Source organism: Bos javanicus, chromosome 4 (genome assembly GCF_032452875.1).
Source record: "Bos javanicus breed banteng chromosome 4, ARS-OSU_banteng_1.0, whole genome shotgun sequence".
Classification (NCBI taxonomy): domain Eukaryota; kingdom Metazoa; phylum Chordata; class Mammalia; order Artiodactyla; family Bovidae; genus Bos; species Bos javanicus.
Genome location: NC_083871.1, coordinates 117,900,721 through 117,913,107, shown reverse-complemented (window position 1 = coordinate 117,913,107; position 12,387 = coordinate 117,900,721). Strand labels below are relative to the sequence as shown.

General features: G+C 42.7%; 1 protein-coding gene across 1 annotated transcript; it reads left to right on the top strand.

Annotated features, from left to right (window-relative positions):
- Positions 1–2,049: 2,049 nt before the first annotated feature.
- On the top strand, positions 2,050–12,159 carry CNPY1 (canopy FGF signaling regulator 1). Its single transcript, XM_061415295.1, has 4 exons — positions 2,050–2,540; positions 2,875–3,078; positions 4,838–4,934; positions 8,899–12,159. Exons 2-4 carry the CDS (start codon positions 2,935–2,937, stop codon positions 8,934–8,936), a joined length of 279 nt encoding a protein of 92 aa, XP_061271279.1. The 5' UTR covers positions 2,050–2,540; positions 2,875–2,934; the 3' UTR covers positions 8,937–12,159.
- Positions 12,160–12,387: the final 228 nt, after the last annotated feature.

Below are 12,387 nucleotides of genomic sequence, written 5' to 3'. Positions count from 1 at the left end.
CCGATACAATGATGGCGGCCTTTTTCATTCATATTTTAATGAGGTTAGTATCTCTGAGACCCTCCTTCCAGGACGGAGGCAACGCTCCCCTAAGACTACAATAGGAGTTGCTTTATTGACAAGTACTATTCAAAATCTTCATAGTATAGAAAGAAAGCCTCGGTTTTATTCCACTTGTCTCAATACTTATTGCACTCTTAAAATCAAAACACTTTGAGGGGAGAAAAAGCCTCAATTATTCCCCGAACAGTCTTTAAATTTAGTGAAAGTAGTTCAGCTAAGTGGAATCATTTAAAACCCTAATTGTGTGCATTTTAAAAGTGGAATCATGTTAAACCCTAATTGTGTGCATTTTAATAAACGTATAAAGAGTTGCCATGCATAAGCATCTTTTTCTTTAAAATTTTCTTGCAAAATCAGATGCTTTGATTGGGATTTTAGGTCAATTTTTTAAAAAATATTCCTGTGGAACGAACTCTACTAGTCTCCTGCTGTGTGTGTTTTTCTTTCTTACTCTCAGTGAAGACTGTAAAACGGCATTTTCTGAGCTCTCTGCCAGCAACATGTCCTGCTCTTTCTATTAAAGAACGTTTACTAGAAAGAGCCAGCTAATTACATCAAAAAGCCAGTTAGCCTTCAAAGGCGTATGAAATCCACAAAACTCACGTGTTGATCCCTGCATATCACATATTTGTGTTAAAATTGGTGCAATACTACTCTATTCAGACATACAAAATCCCACTTTCAAAACAAGAAAAACAATCCTGTTTCGTAGAAAGTTATCACGTGGCGATGGTTTTTTGTTTTGTTTTGTTTTAAAAAGCGCCAACCGGGAAATAAAATGGCTCTCAAAAGTAAGTTGTGGAAGGTCTCACGTTATTAACGTTCTGATTTGTTCAGATCTTATATACCCAGGGTTTTCGTACGCCGCTCAGAACATCAGGTCTGTTGTAAAAAAGGATTTCGAAAGTGGTCTCGGCGCCACGGGAACTAGTGTGGCGTATTCGTCCGGGGTTCCAGCAGCACCCTCCAGCACGCAGAACCTCTCTCTCAGTGACAGCGTCTCCCCAACGCTGAGACTGGGGACTGGGGAGAGGGCTAGGGAGGGGCAGAGAGAAGGCATTCCCGATGACAGGTTTCTAAACGAAAGCGCCAGCTCTTCACTTGGAGGTTAAAGCGCCGCTTTGTTGACATCCAGGAAGTGCTAGGAGCCTCTTCATATGGACCAGACCAGGAGAGACACAGCAGCACTCGCCTGGCAGAGTGAAGACCATACTCATTCTGTTCACGATCTGCTTGACTAATTGTAATTTAAGAACTGACTTCTCTTTTCTAGCTTTTAAGTCCCAACACGTATAATCTTTCGTCTCCGTAAGTCCATAAAATAGATTTGGTTGGTTAACCTATGTTTTTGGTTGTGTTTACAACTTATGAGGCTTACATGGCACAATTAGAAGTGTGATTCCATTGTATTTATTGTGTTTTTATTGTGCACTTTCAGCTACTTTTTAAAGGGTCTTCTGATCGTAGACATGAAAAAAAATCACTCCTTTAAAAAAACCGATATTTTAGCGAATAAAGGATGTTGCAGTAGACTCCAGTTTAACAAACAATTGCCAAGTTGACCGCAGGGGCCTTGAAAGCAGCTCGGAGTCGGTCTCCAGGTTCGCGGGGAGAAGGTGGGAAATTTCACCCCCAAGCCCGTGCTGGGGGCGGTGGAACGTTCCCGCGGTGCCCTGTCCCTGCGCACAGAGTTGGCTCCTTGCTGGGACCGGGGGTGAGCGCAGGGCCGCCGGCGCGGTCGGGGCTGCAAGCAGGTTTGCGCTCAGGGGCGCGGGGCGCGGGCGGCGGGCGGGGCGCGGGGCCTTTGTGCGCCCGGAGCGCGCCCGTGAGCGCCGCGCGGTCGCCGGCACCGGAAGGGTTCACACTGCGTCTGAAAGGGGGACAATGGAGGCGCGGTATATGCACAGCGCCGAAATCGAGTTCATTTGTGATCCGGCCCCTTTCACCCCGGTTGTCAGGCAAACTTCCTACTTTGATCAGCAGAGGGTGGAGAGGCAGAAAGGCCCGCGGAGGCCGGGGCCGCGGCGCGCCCGCGGCGCCCTTGGCAGGTCCCCGCCCCCTTCCGGAAGGAGCCGCGGGGACGCGGCCTCCTGCACCTTGACCTGTCTAGACGGCCCCCGAGTAGGGTTTTTTCCTTTTTTTGTCCCTGTTACCAAGGGCGCGGGTGCTCTTTGACCCCCGCGCGGGGCGGACGTGGTGGTCACAGGGTCCCCTGAATCCTCGCCGAGGGAGAGGGGCGCGCGGAACCCCACACCGGCTGCTCCAAAGACGACGCGCCCGCGGCCGCGCCCCGCGAGCAGCGACACGCCGTCCGCCCGGCTTCTCCCCGCCACGCGGCCCCCGGCCCTGCCCAGGACCCCGGCGGCCGCCGAGGGCCAGGCGGCTGCGGAGCGCGAGCCCGGGCCTGGGCCCAGCTCGAGGGGTGCGCGGCGTAGAGACCGCCCGCGCTCCGGCTCCTGTCTGTCGGTTTCTCGCAAGTAAATAGATAATAACAGCCCTTCTCTGTGGCTCAGAGCCTTCTTCTGCATGTTCCGTGATTTTCAGAAATGATCTCCTGTGGAAGGATAGTTGCTAGTTTGAAGAGAAGTTTTTCTTCTGATCACTTCCAAACATAGGCACCTGTTAAAAACAGGAATTTAAGCTAACCTCTTAAATGCTGTAAATAATATAACTGGCAGTTATCGGACAGGAAGACTTTTGCACGCGTGAGGGGTGGGGGTGGGGTGCTGCCACGTGCATCCAGGGCAATGGCTCTTAGGTAACACTAAGTCAAGTTTCCTGCCTTTTTTGTTTTTGTTTTTTTCTTCATAGATTCCCTTAGCCCAGTCGGAGGCATTCCTCACAGACCTCCTGGACAAAGTGTGCGAGCGGATGAATGACTACAGACTCGAAGAAGACCCCGTGACGAAGGAGAAGACTTTCAAGAGATTTGCTCCGAGGAAAGGAGACAAAATATACAAAGAATTTAAAAAATTCTATTTTTATTCAGATGCTTACAGACCGTTGAAATTCGCGGTAAGCTCTTTTTCCGCAGAGGAATTCTATGCTCCGTGAACGTGTTTTTGGTACTTGAAAGGAATTTCTTGCTGTTTGGGATTTTGTTGAGTTTCCAGACAGGCCCATTAAAATGTTGTCTGTTAGCGTTGCTGTTCTGCTGCTTTCTCGGTGTTAACCAGGCGCTCAGTGACTTGCCTTTCGCACACTGGGTGGCCGTGGTATTTTCATCTTGTGGAGACCCTTAAGTGATATTTTCCAGAAAGTGTGTTACAAGTCCCGGTGACTTGCAGGCACCGTTTGCAGGTCGCTTTGCTCCCGGGGACGGTGGGGAAGGCGACTCAGTCGGTCCCATGGGCGGGCAGCTCTCATACAGGCTCCCGTGTCAGGCATCAGGGGCTGTGGTTCTGAGATTAAAACCTAAATGAAATGAGTGCTGTTTTCAAATACGGATAGCCACTCGATGGAGGGAGAGTGACGCACATCACTTTTTTCTCCTCGGGCTTCACAGGAGAGGGAGAATTCTTTCTCCTCCGGAGTTAATTCAACTACTTTAGCACAGACTCGGTTAAACAAAGGCTTAGGTATGATCGTGGGCCTTGTGGCACATTTCCTCCCTTCATGATGTTTATTTTACTTTAACAGTGGCCTCTGACTCAGAATGTGCCTACCAAATATATGGCAAGAGATTTCACTTGACTTATGCTGTTGAGTCAGACCCAGTGATGGGAAAGCCTGTTTAAGAAATGTCTGTGATTCACGCGGTGGCCAAAATGTCAGACATGCCGACCCCCTGATAGAAGGGCTGCAGCTGACTTTGGAAGATTTCGTTTTAATTAAAAAGCCAAGGCAATAATTCAGGGCTGAAGATACTGTAGCAGGGGGACTGCAGAGAGGAAGTGTGCTTATATTTCACAGGCCTTCCATAAGCACGTGATAGTGGAAGGTAAATATTTTTAAATGCCATTTAAAATTTTTTTGAGTCTCACTTAATGAACTTGGAAAATGAGTTCCAAGTCTCCAGTGAACACCGTTTAGCATTACGGTTCCTAAGAGTGTAAGCTTGTGTTTCCCCAAGGCAGACACATACTCCAGTCAGAATTTAAGGGTTTCAGAAGCATGGGTACATTTGAGCACCCTCTTTTCAGAAATGTCAGATTTGGGGGCAGAGGGTGGGGGGAGTGAAGTGAATTTATAGATGGATCTCTAACTGTTAGAAAAGAAAGTTTCCCGAGTGACTGACAAGCCGTTATCCGGAGTGCAAAGGAAGATGCGTTTGTGTTTTCATTGCTGAGAAAGCTTAATTTTTTTCACATTTCAGATCCTGCTTTAGAACCGCAAAATGGATTGTTATGTTAAATATAAAGGAAACTGGTTTAACCATTTAAAGGAGCCATGTTCTTTAAAGTTTCCAAAAAAAACACAAAATAACAACAACAAAAACCCACCAAAAAAGTGAACACTTTTCAGCTCCATAAGTAGGAGCGCCCGCAATCCTGTTCCTTGAATTCCATTCTAGTTTGAGGAAGAGGAACAAATAAGAAGAACCATTTTCCTGCCTTACCCTCGTCTTTCAACATGACTAATCAGCCAGCTGTAATTAGCATTCTAGGGAGAGGGTTAATCCGATGCAATGATGTCTTAAACCAAAAGGGCTAATAAAAATGGCCCACCTTGGTAACATGATGTTTTTAGCTAATAAAACGATGACAAGCCCTTCCTAGCAAGGTGTCCTGTGAGCGCACATCTACCCACGTCTGTTGTTGTTCTGTTCCTGCAGTGTGAGACTATAATAGAAGAGTTCGAAGATGAAATACTTTCACTTATCACCCAGGAGGCACACCAGCTCGCTGACACGCTGTGCGGTGAAAAGTCAGGTACTGTGTCTGATGTGGCATGTGCCCTCTCCCAGGCCCACCCCTCTCCCACTCAGCAGCTTTTTTTAATTTTTTTCAAACCGAGCCTCTGTCTCCCTGCCACCGACCAGCCTCTGCTGAATCAGAGAGGACTCCGTGTGAGTGGAAGCAGACAAGCAAACTGCAGGGCTGCGAGGCCTTGTTGCTTGCACTTCTGCGCCTCGACGTTTTTAAGTGAATTCAAACATGCTTGACTTCCAGCCGGGAAGGAGCAGAGGCTTGGTCAGCCCTGCCGGGATCTGGAGCACTTCTCCTTTTAAACTTGTAGAGCTGGGTTCTCCACCCTGGACCAGGGAAGGATTTCTTAATGACTTGTCTGCTCACCTGCCCCAACAGAGAGTGGGGTCTCTTTAATAAGAAATTTGTAATGTTTTCCTGTTGGTTTATTTGGTGCTGGAATTTTTTTTCTCAAGTTCCTTTCCCCAAATATCTACTTCTTAAAACATTTTTTTTTCTGGTGTGGAAAATAATATTTGATTCGTATGTGTGTACACATACATACACACGACCAGAAGCTAGAAAACAGTACCCAAACATTATTTCCTATATACAGAGTTGAAACACAGGATCACCCTGACCCCCCCCTGCTTAAACACAAGCCTTTAGCCTGTGTCATTTTGATACTTTAAAATAGGTTTATAAGGTTGTAGGACAGGTTGCACATTGTTTTCAGATATCTTTGAAAAAGTGAGCGTCATATATGGAGACGATTGAAAGCTGGGGAAATACTTTTATGCAATTGTGGAAGCTTCAGATGTTTAGCAGCAATTGTTTATAATAAAATATAATATACCTGCATCCATAGGATCAAATTTAGTGCCAAAGTCCTTAAAATAATAGTTACTGCGATCTGAAGATAAATATTTGTCATTGGAAGTTATTGAAGAAGAAAGTAGTAGATTTCCATTAACATGGCCAAGTTTTCTTACTGAGTAGCTGATGGGATTGCTCTCTGTTTAAAATCCAGTTTGGTTGGGAGTTTGCAGAGCATGGTGAAATGATATACTCAGGATATGGCCAGGAATTGCAGAGCTTTTCCCACTGATTTTGGATATGTACTGTTGTAAATGGTGAACATCACATAATTGAAGTGAACTTCACATCATCACAGTTTCCCAAAGAAATTGCTTTTGAAGGTTTTCAAGCAATTCAGAGATGAATGTGTCTGTTAGGATGTAAACAAAAACGTGATGAACGAGATTGGGAATGTTTGTTTCTCTGTTTTCCCTCAAAGGGTTTGGGCTTGTCATAATCGTCTTTGCTATGTGAATACCCGCTCAGATATTATGGAAGTCTCTAGAAAGTTTTGCCAACTCTTTATGGCAGGAGTTGCTTCAAATAATAAGATTCTGAGGAAACACTGTTTCCAAGTGCAGCAGTTTGGCTTAATTTCAATTATAGTAACTATCTCTTTTCATTCCTTCCGTATGATTATAATTGGAAATAAAAATTAATATTATCCTAAAGAAAATACAGTATAAAGCGTAAACTTAAGATATGTGCAGTATTACTAGTGTAGAATAAAACACAATCAAGTCATTCTTAACAGTGTCGATTTTTAAAAGACTGATGAAGTGTTTACATTGTAAACGTAAGTATCAGCGCTCCAGACCTATTGCCAAGGCGAGGTAGCCACTCCAGAGGCTTCCCCGCCACATGGCCGCTTCCTAGTGAAGTGGGTGAGCGTCTTCGGGCTGTTTCTCTGTGAGACATACTTACGGGTACTCTAAACAATTTATGGATAAAAACTAGGAATCCATTAATTCTAAAAAGAGGCAAGAGTCCCCGCCCCTCCTAACTGCCCCCCACCCCCCGCATCATTGAAGTAAGTAAACCACATAACAAGGTCAGGGGTTTTCCAAACTTAAAAATTATTGTCAGGAAAAAGCTGAAGTGACACAGTAATGAGAATAATCCTAATTCATGATGCAGCCAACAAAGAAATAGTATGTTTTAACATATCGGGATGGTTTTAGAAATCTGTGTAAAAGGTGAGGCTCTCGTATCATAGAGAAACTCCAGATGCTTTTAATGTATTCTGAAATACAAGTACAGTAAGTTTCCTATGACAGCATGAGGGTCAGCCTCTGTTCTGAAAAGATGAGGCTTTGTTTTATCCTGTTCTGCCACAGCTTCACTGCGATCCCTCTGCACGTTTAAACGATGCTTTAAAGAGATGACCGTGTGTGTGTGTGCGCGTGTGTGTGTGTACCGGAGGTTATGAAACTACATTGACCAATACTTTACCTGTATACTATGAACAAACACTACACTGAGGGCTCGTAAATTGTCTACATTGCTTTTAGGGAGATGAATAATCTTTTCAAAGATAGATATTTTTAGAACTAGAAGTTTGGTTGGAAGGTTCATATACTTTATATACACCTTATATATTTGTGTGTGAGAGAGAGAATTTTGCTTTTTTTCTAGGTAAGGTAGACCTTTTCACTTTATTTTTAATAGTTAGCACGGGAGCAGATCAGTGCACATTCACAGACTTCAGCATTTCAGCTTTAGAGGTATAAATGACCTGGGAAATTTCTGTAAGGCATTTAGAGTGTACATCATGGTGATTTGATATGTGCATCCATCTAGTTAATTAACACACGTATGATTGTTTAAAATATAGGAGTCTAAGGCCCACCCCTGTACACAAATGAATGGGGAATAATGGAGAAAACATGTTAAAGTTAAGATGACTATGTTTGGCTTTAAAAATAATACTTCTGTGAGATTTTCATAAATGTGTTACCTTTTCGATGAGTGGGAAGCATGTCATTGAAGTGCTGTGGGTTTGCAGGTGGGCCTGCAGACACCACTGTAGTCTTATTCAGTGGCGAGAAGAAAAATTATCAAGTGCACTCTGTTTTAGGGGCGTGAGACAGCAGTAGTGGTAATAGGTTATTTCTTACGTATCTCCTTTCTTTCCTAGGCAGAAAATAAGAGTTCATTAGACTTTCCTAGTTGAATGTTTTGTAGCACATGACCCAGGCTTCTCCAGATTGTCATTTTAATGTCTTGAAGTAAAAATGGTATTTTAAAATCTTAATAAGATACAAGGTCATGATTAAAAAGATGGCTATATTTCACTCAAGGTTAGACATGTCACTCTAGATTATGGATGAATGGATTCTTTGGTTTGTGGAGGTATTCATTAGGAAGAGTGAGTTTATAAATATAAATACATAAATATGTTTTATATACACATCACTTCTGCTTTGGTATCAAATCTTAACATTTAAAAAAATGAGACCAATAAGAATTTGTGACACGAACATTTTGAATGGCTGCCTAAGGAATAAGGTCTCAAGTGTTCTGAAATGGTTAGCCTGCATTTAAAGTAAAAGCATTTTGACCTTTCTGTATAGACTTTCAAGCATTAAAGAGGGTAGTAAATTCTGATATTAAAAATAATTACTTTCAAGGGTAATACATGATACAAACCAACACAAAGGCTAGCCTATTTCCTATTTTAAATAGATTATGTAGCTAGAATAATCCATAACCGAGTCTAGAGAGCTGGCATTCATTGCTTCCAGTGGGAGAATGTGCTAGGGATCCAAGCCTCTCCGCACCTTGGGTTAAGTGCCCAGCGCACTGATTCCCTGTCTCAAGTTTTCCTTAAATACTCCCATGGCCACAGGCAGGAGGACACAACCCATGGGCTTTGTTTCAAAATGCTCCAGGGAAAAAGGCTGGCAGTGCCATTGGAATAGCAGTGGTTGAGCAGTCTGCAGCAGAATAAACTGCCTTCTTCCCTCTGCAGAATAAACTGCCTTCTTCCCTCTACTTGTCTGTGTTTGAAAATGTCCGTAAGAAAGTTTTTTTTCAATGTGCTTCCACAAGAATGTGCTTTTGCAGAAAGTACGCGACCTATGGGCTGATGTTAAATGTGAGAGTGATGCCATCTAATTTTTTCCCCCAGGTCTGTGTGAAACTCCCACTAACCACACTGAACTCTAGGAACACCGGCGCTGCTAGCAGAGAGGAGTCACGTCACAGCCCCTAAGGTCAATGTCCGCGTTTCTGTCTTCATGTTTCTTCACGAGAAGAAGCGCTGTGTCTCTTTTTCATACTGCAGGGCCTTGTGTTTGATACTTTATTGAATATCTCTTCTTTGGCATCTTGCAAGCCCCACTTCCTTCTCCAGGCATAGTACATGAAACAGTTACCTTTGTGGATTTTGGTATTTACAAACAGGCTTGGCAGGAAAGCATCTAGTTTAGTAATAGGACAAACGTGAAGACATTTCATAAATGAAATAAGGATTTAGTAACATGTGCTGCATAGTCCATGCACATATAGATAGAAGTATAGTGTCCTGTTTGATAAGGAGTTGGTTTGATTTCATAAGTACTTGATTAGTCATGAAATTAAGAAAATGCATTGCCAAATTCCAGGCTAATTTTCCTGGGCTGTATGGCTATCACCAAAAGAAACGAATTCACTTTATGTCAGGAATGAAATTTAAATTTCTAGAAACCTTAAGTTTAAATACTTTCTAATTCCTAAAATTTAACCAAATGCATAAAAAGCAGTGAACACTTTTATAGTGAACAATTATATTGGCCTTTCTAACGCACGCATTCTGAATTGAAATGATTTAGAAAGTTGATTTATTATTCATGTATTTATTATCATGTATTCTTAAAGGCTGACACCAATAGACACGTTTATTTTGCTGCAGACTCTCCTGTCATGCTTTGTTTTTTAAAGATTTTCACCTAACATTTAGCATGTAGATTTTACTGCTGCTGCTGCTGCTGAGTCGCTTACAGTTGTGTCCGACTCTGTGCGACCCCATAGACGGCAGCCCACCAGGCTCCCCTGTCCCTGGGATTCTCTAGGCAAGAATACTGGAGTGGGTTGCCATTTCCTTCTCCAATGAGTGAAAGTGAAAAGTTGAAGTGAAGTCGCTCAGTCGTGTCCAATTCTTTGCGACCCCATGGACTGCAGCCTACCAGGCTCCTATGTCCATGGGGTTTTCCAGGCAAGAGTACTGAAATGGGATGCCATTGCCTTCACCAACTATTGTTCTGTCTATGGATGTTTTTGTAGGTGTGGAGATGGAAGGAAAGGTGGAAACTTACAGAAAATTGCCTTTTGACCACCTTAATAATGGAGTGTAGTAATCTCACTCTTAGAGATTTCATTGTCTTTGGGAATCTAATTTCTTGGAGATTTCACTGTCTCTGTTAAATTTACATTTAGTAGAATAAAACTTTAATTGTTTAAAATGTCAGGGCATGCTTCACACACACGTTTTAAAGAAGAAATTCTCGTTGTTATTGCTGAGAAATTTACGAAGTGGGTTGATGTTCCGCCTCCCAAAGCAGAAACTATTTGCCATGTGTTACATGGTTACCTAGAAAGCACATTACTTAAACCGTTCAGCTGACACTTCGGAGAAAACAATTTGTAAGTTTAGAAAAATTGGCCAACCTGAAGAGAAGGAGGTTTCCTTTCTCCCTTTCCCACCTCAACTTGTGTTAAAAGTCAGGCTTCTGTGTTAACGTCATTCATTCACTGAGAAAGTTTCTGATTTCTTAGCGGATTCAGTAGTGTGTGGAGCCTACATATTATAACCCGATGCGTCTGTACCGCCTGCAGCTGACAACAAATGGAAATGGGATTTAAGAATCATTGGCGTCATTTTTCAGGATGATGGGAAAGCTGCCTTAAAACATGGTGCCTAAAACTTTAGTAAACTCACCTATTCAAGTTTCGTTCACGTATCAGATAATAAGCCATAAATGTTTTCCTACCTTTGACTTCCTTGGTAAACACACTAAACTGTTTCTTCACGGGAACACGACAGAGACACTGGCAGGAAGTCCCTGTTGAAACCGTAACACTTGTGTGTGTGTGTGGGGGGGTGTTGCTGGCAAACCCTCACACACAGACAGTGCCCGTGCCAGTCATAGAATTTAAGAGAGTGTGGGCTTTGGTTTCCACCCTGAGCGGCCGTGGGGAGGCCTGCCTTCCCTCCACTGATGGTGTTTCTCGTGGATGTTGATGCTTCTGCTGTGACGAGAACCACACGCTTCGCCTCTGATGGTGAATATCTCAGGTTTTGCTCAATATGGCTATTCAGTTTTTTTCTTATTTCCTAGTAAAAATAATCTTGTCTCTTAACAAGATTTTCAGTATCTCATGACTTAGATATTTTTCTTTCCAGATCAAACTTGTTAAACTCATGTAAACGTTTGTGATTGCTGATTAAAACTACATTTGAGTCCTGGATATGAGTCACTGCGTTTCTTACGGCTGTGATGACTCTTAGGTTTCCCTCTGGGTCGTGGTGAGGCTGTGCCGCTTTTGCTAATGAAAAATAATGAGAGAGGAGCCGCTGGCTCCGTCTTCCCTCCAACCACGTTTCTGCCTTTTAATGACTTTTATTGACCAAAAACCAAAACAAAAGCAAAAAGCCAGAAAAAAAGGAAAAAGCAAACAACACCTAGGGTGTAACAGAAAAGTTTCTCAGAGCCCCTGAAAAGCAGCCAAATACTGAGAAGAAATTCCCAGAGAAAATGTTGGGGGAGGTTTACATTACTTATTAAAATAATGAGGAGAGAAGATGTGTTTGAGGTGGATGGTTTCAAATTGCACTTGTATGAGATGGTTTCTTTGGGTCTCCGTGGAAGACATCTGTGAGCCTCTTCTCATAAGAGAAGGACCACATGGGCTGAGATGCACAGCTTATATTTTGGTACATGGATTACTATTTGCAAAGAATAAGCCAAGACCAATGAATCTATTTCACTGAGGAGTGGAGAGTGGAATAGAGCAGAGTCCCAAATGGGAGCAATCGATACTTGATTTACTAAGACAAGCCCTAAAAAAAGAGAGTCAATAGCTGGTTATATTTTTTATACCTCTTTCTCTGCTTGGTTGACATTTATTCACATATGTAATAGTATGATCTAAATAAATATTTTAAACTGTATATCAATCTATCTTAAAATTCATGTTGTAATGAATATGAGAAAAAGCCAGCCTTTGATGTGATTGTGTATCCTGTGTTAAACTCTAAGGCAAATCTTTGAGGTAATCTTTAATCTTGACACCCAGTCCATAGCATATTCCATGGGTTTATACCAGAATGCAATTAACAGTATTATATAGTCATGATAAAAAGGATACCCATTAGATATGTGCATTTTTTATTGTGATCTTTAGCCTACAATTTAATCCCCCTTTATAAGTTTCTTAAATTCCTCAGATTATTTGATTTTAGAGCAAGGACTTAAATAAATGAAAGGTCAAACGCAACAAATGAAATTGAAATATGAAAGTCGTAGAAACTCGTTGCCCATGAATTACCCAGAAAAAGAGGCAGGAGATGACATGCTTCTCTGGGGGTCCTGCTTGGCACCTCCTGCCTGAAACATGTATTTGCTGGGGAGGAAGGAGC

Bases quoted from the DNA above. Each gene is read 5' to 3' on its own strand.
- CNPY1 (XM_061415295.1), top strand. From the start codon at position 2,935: ATGAATGACTACAGACTCGAAGAAGACCCCGTGACGAAGGAGAAGACT. The intron at 3,079-4,837 runs GTAAGCTCTTTT...CTGTTCCTGCAG, and splicing joins ACAGACCGTTGAAATTCGCG to TGTGAGACTATAATAGAAGA. The intron at 4,935-8,898 runs GTACTGTGTCTG...TTTTTCCCCCAG, and splicing joins GCTGTGCGGTGAAAAGTCAG to GTCTGTGTGAAACTCCCACT.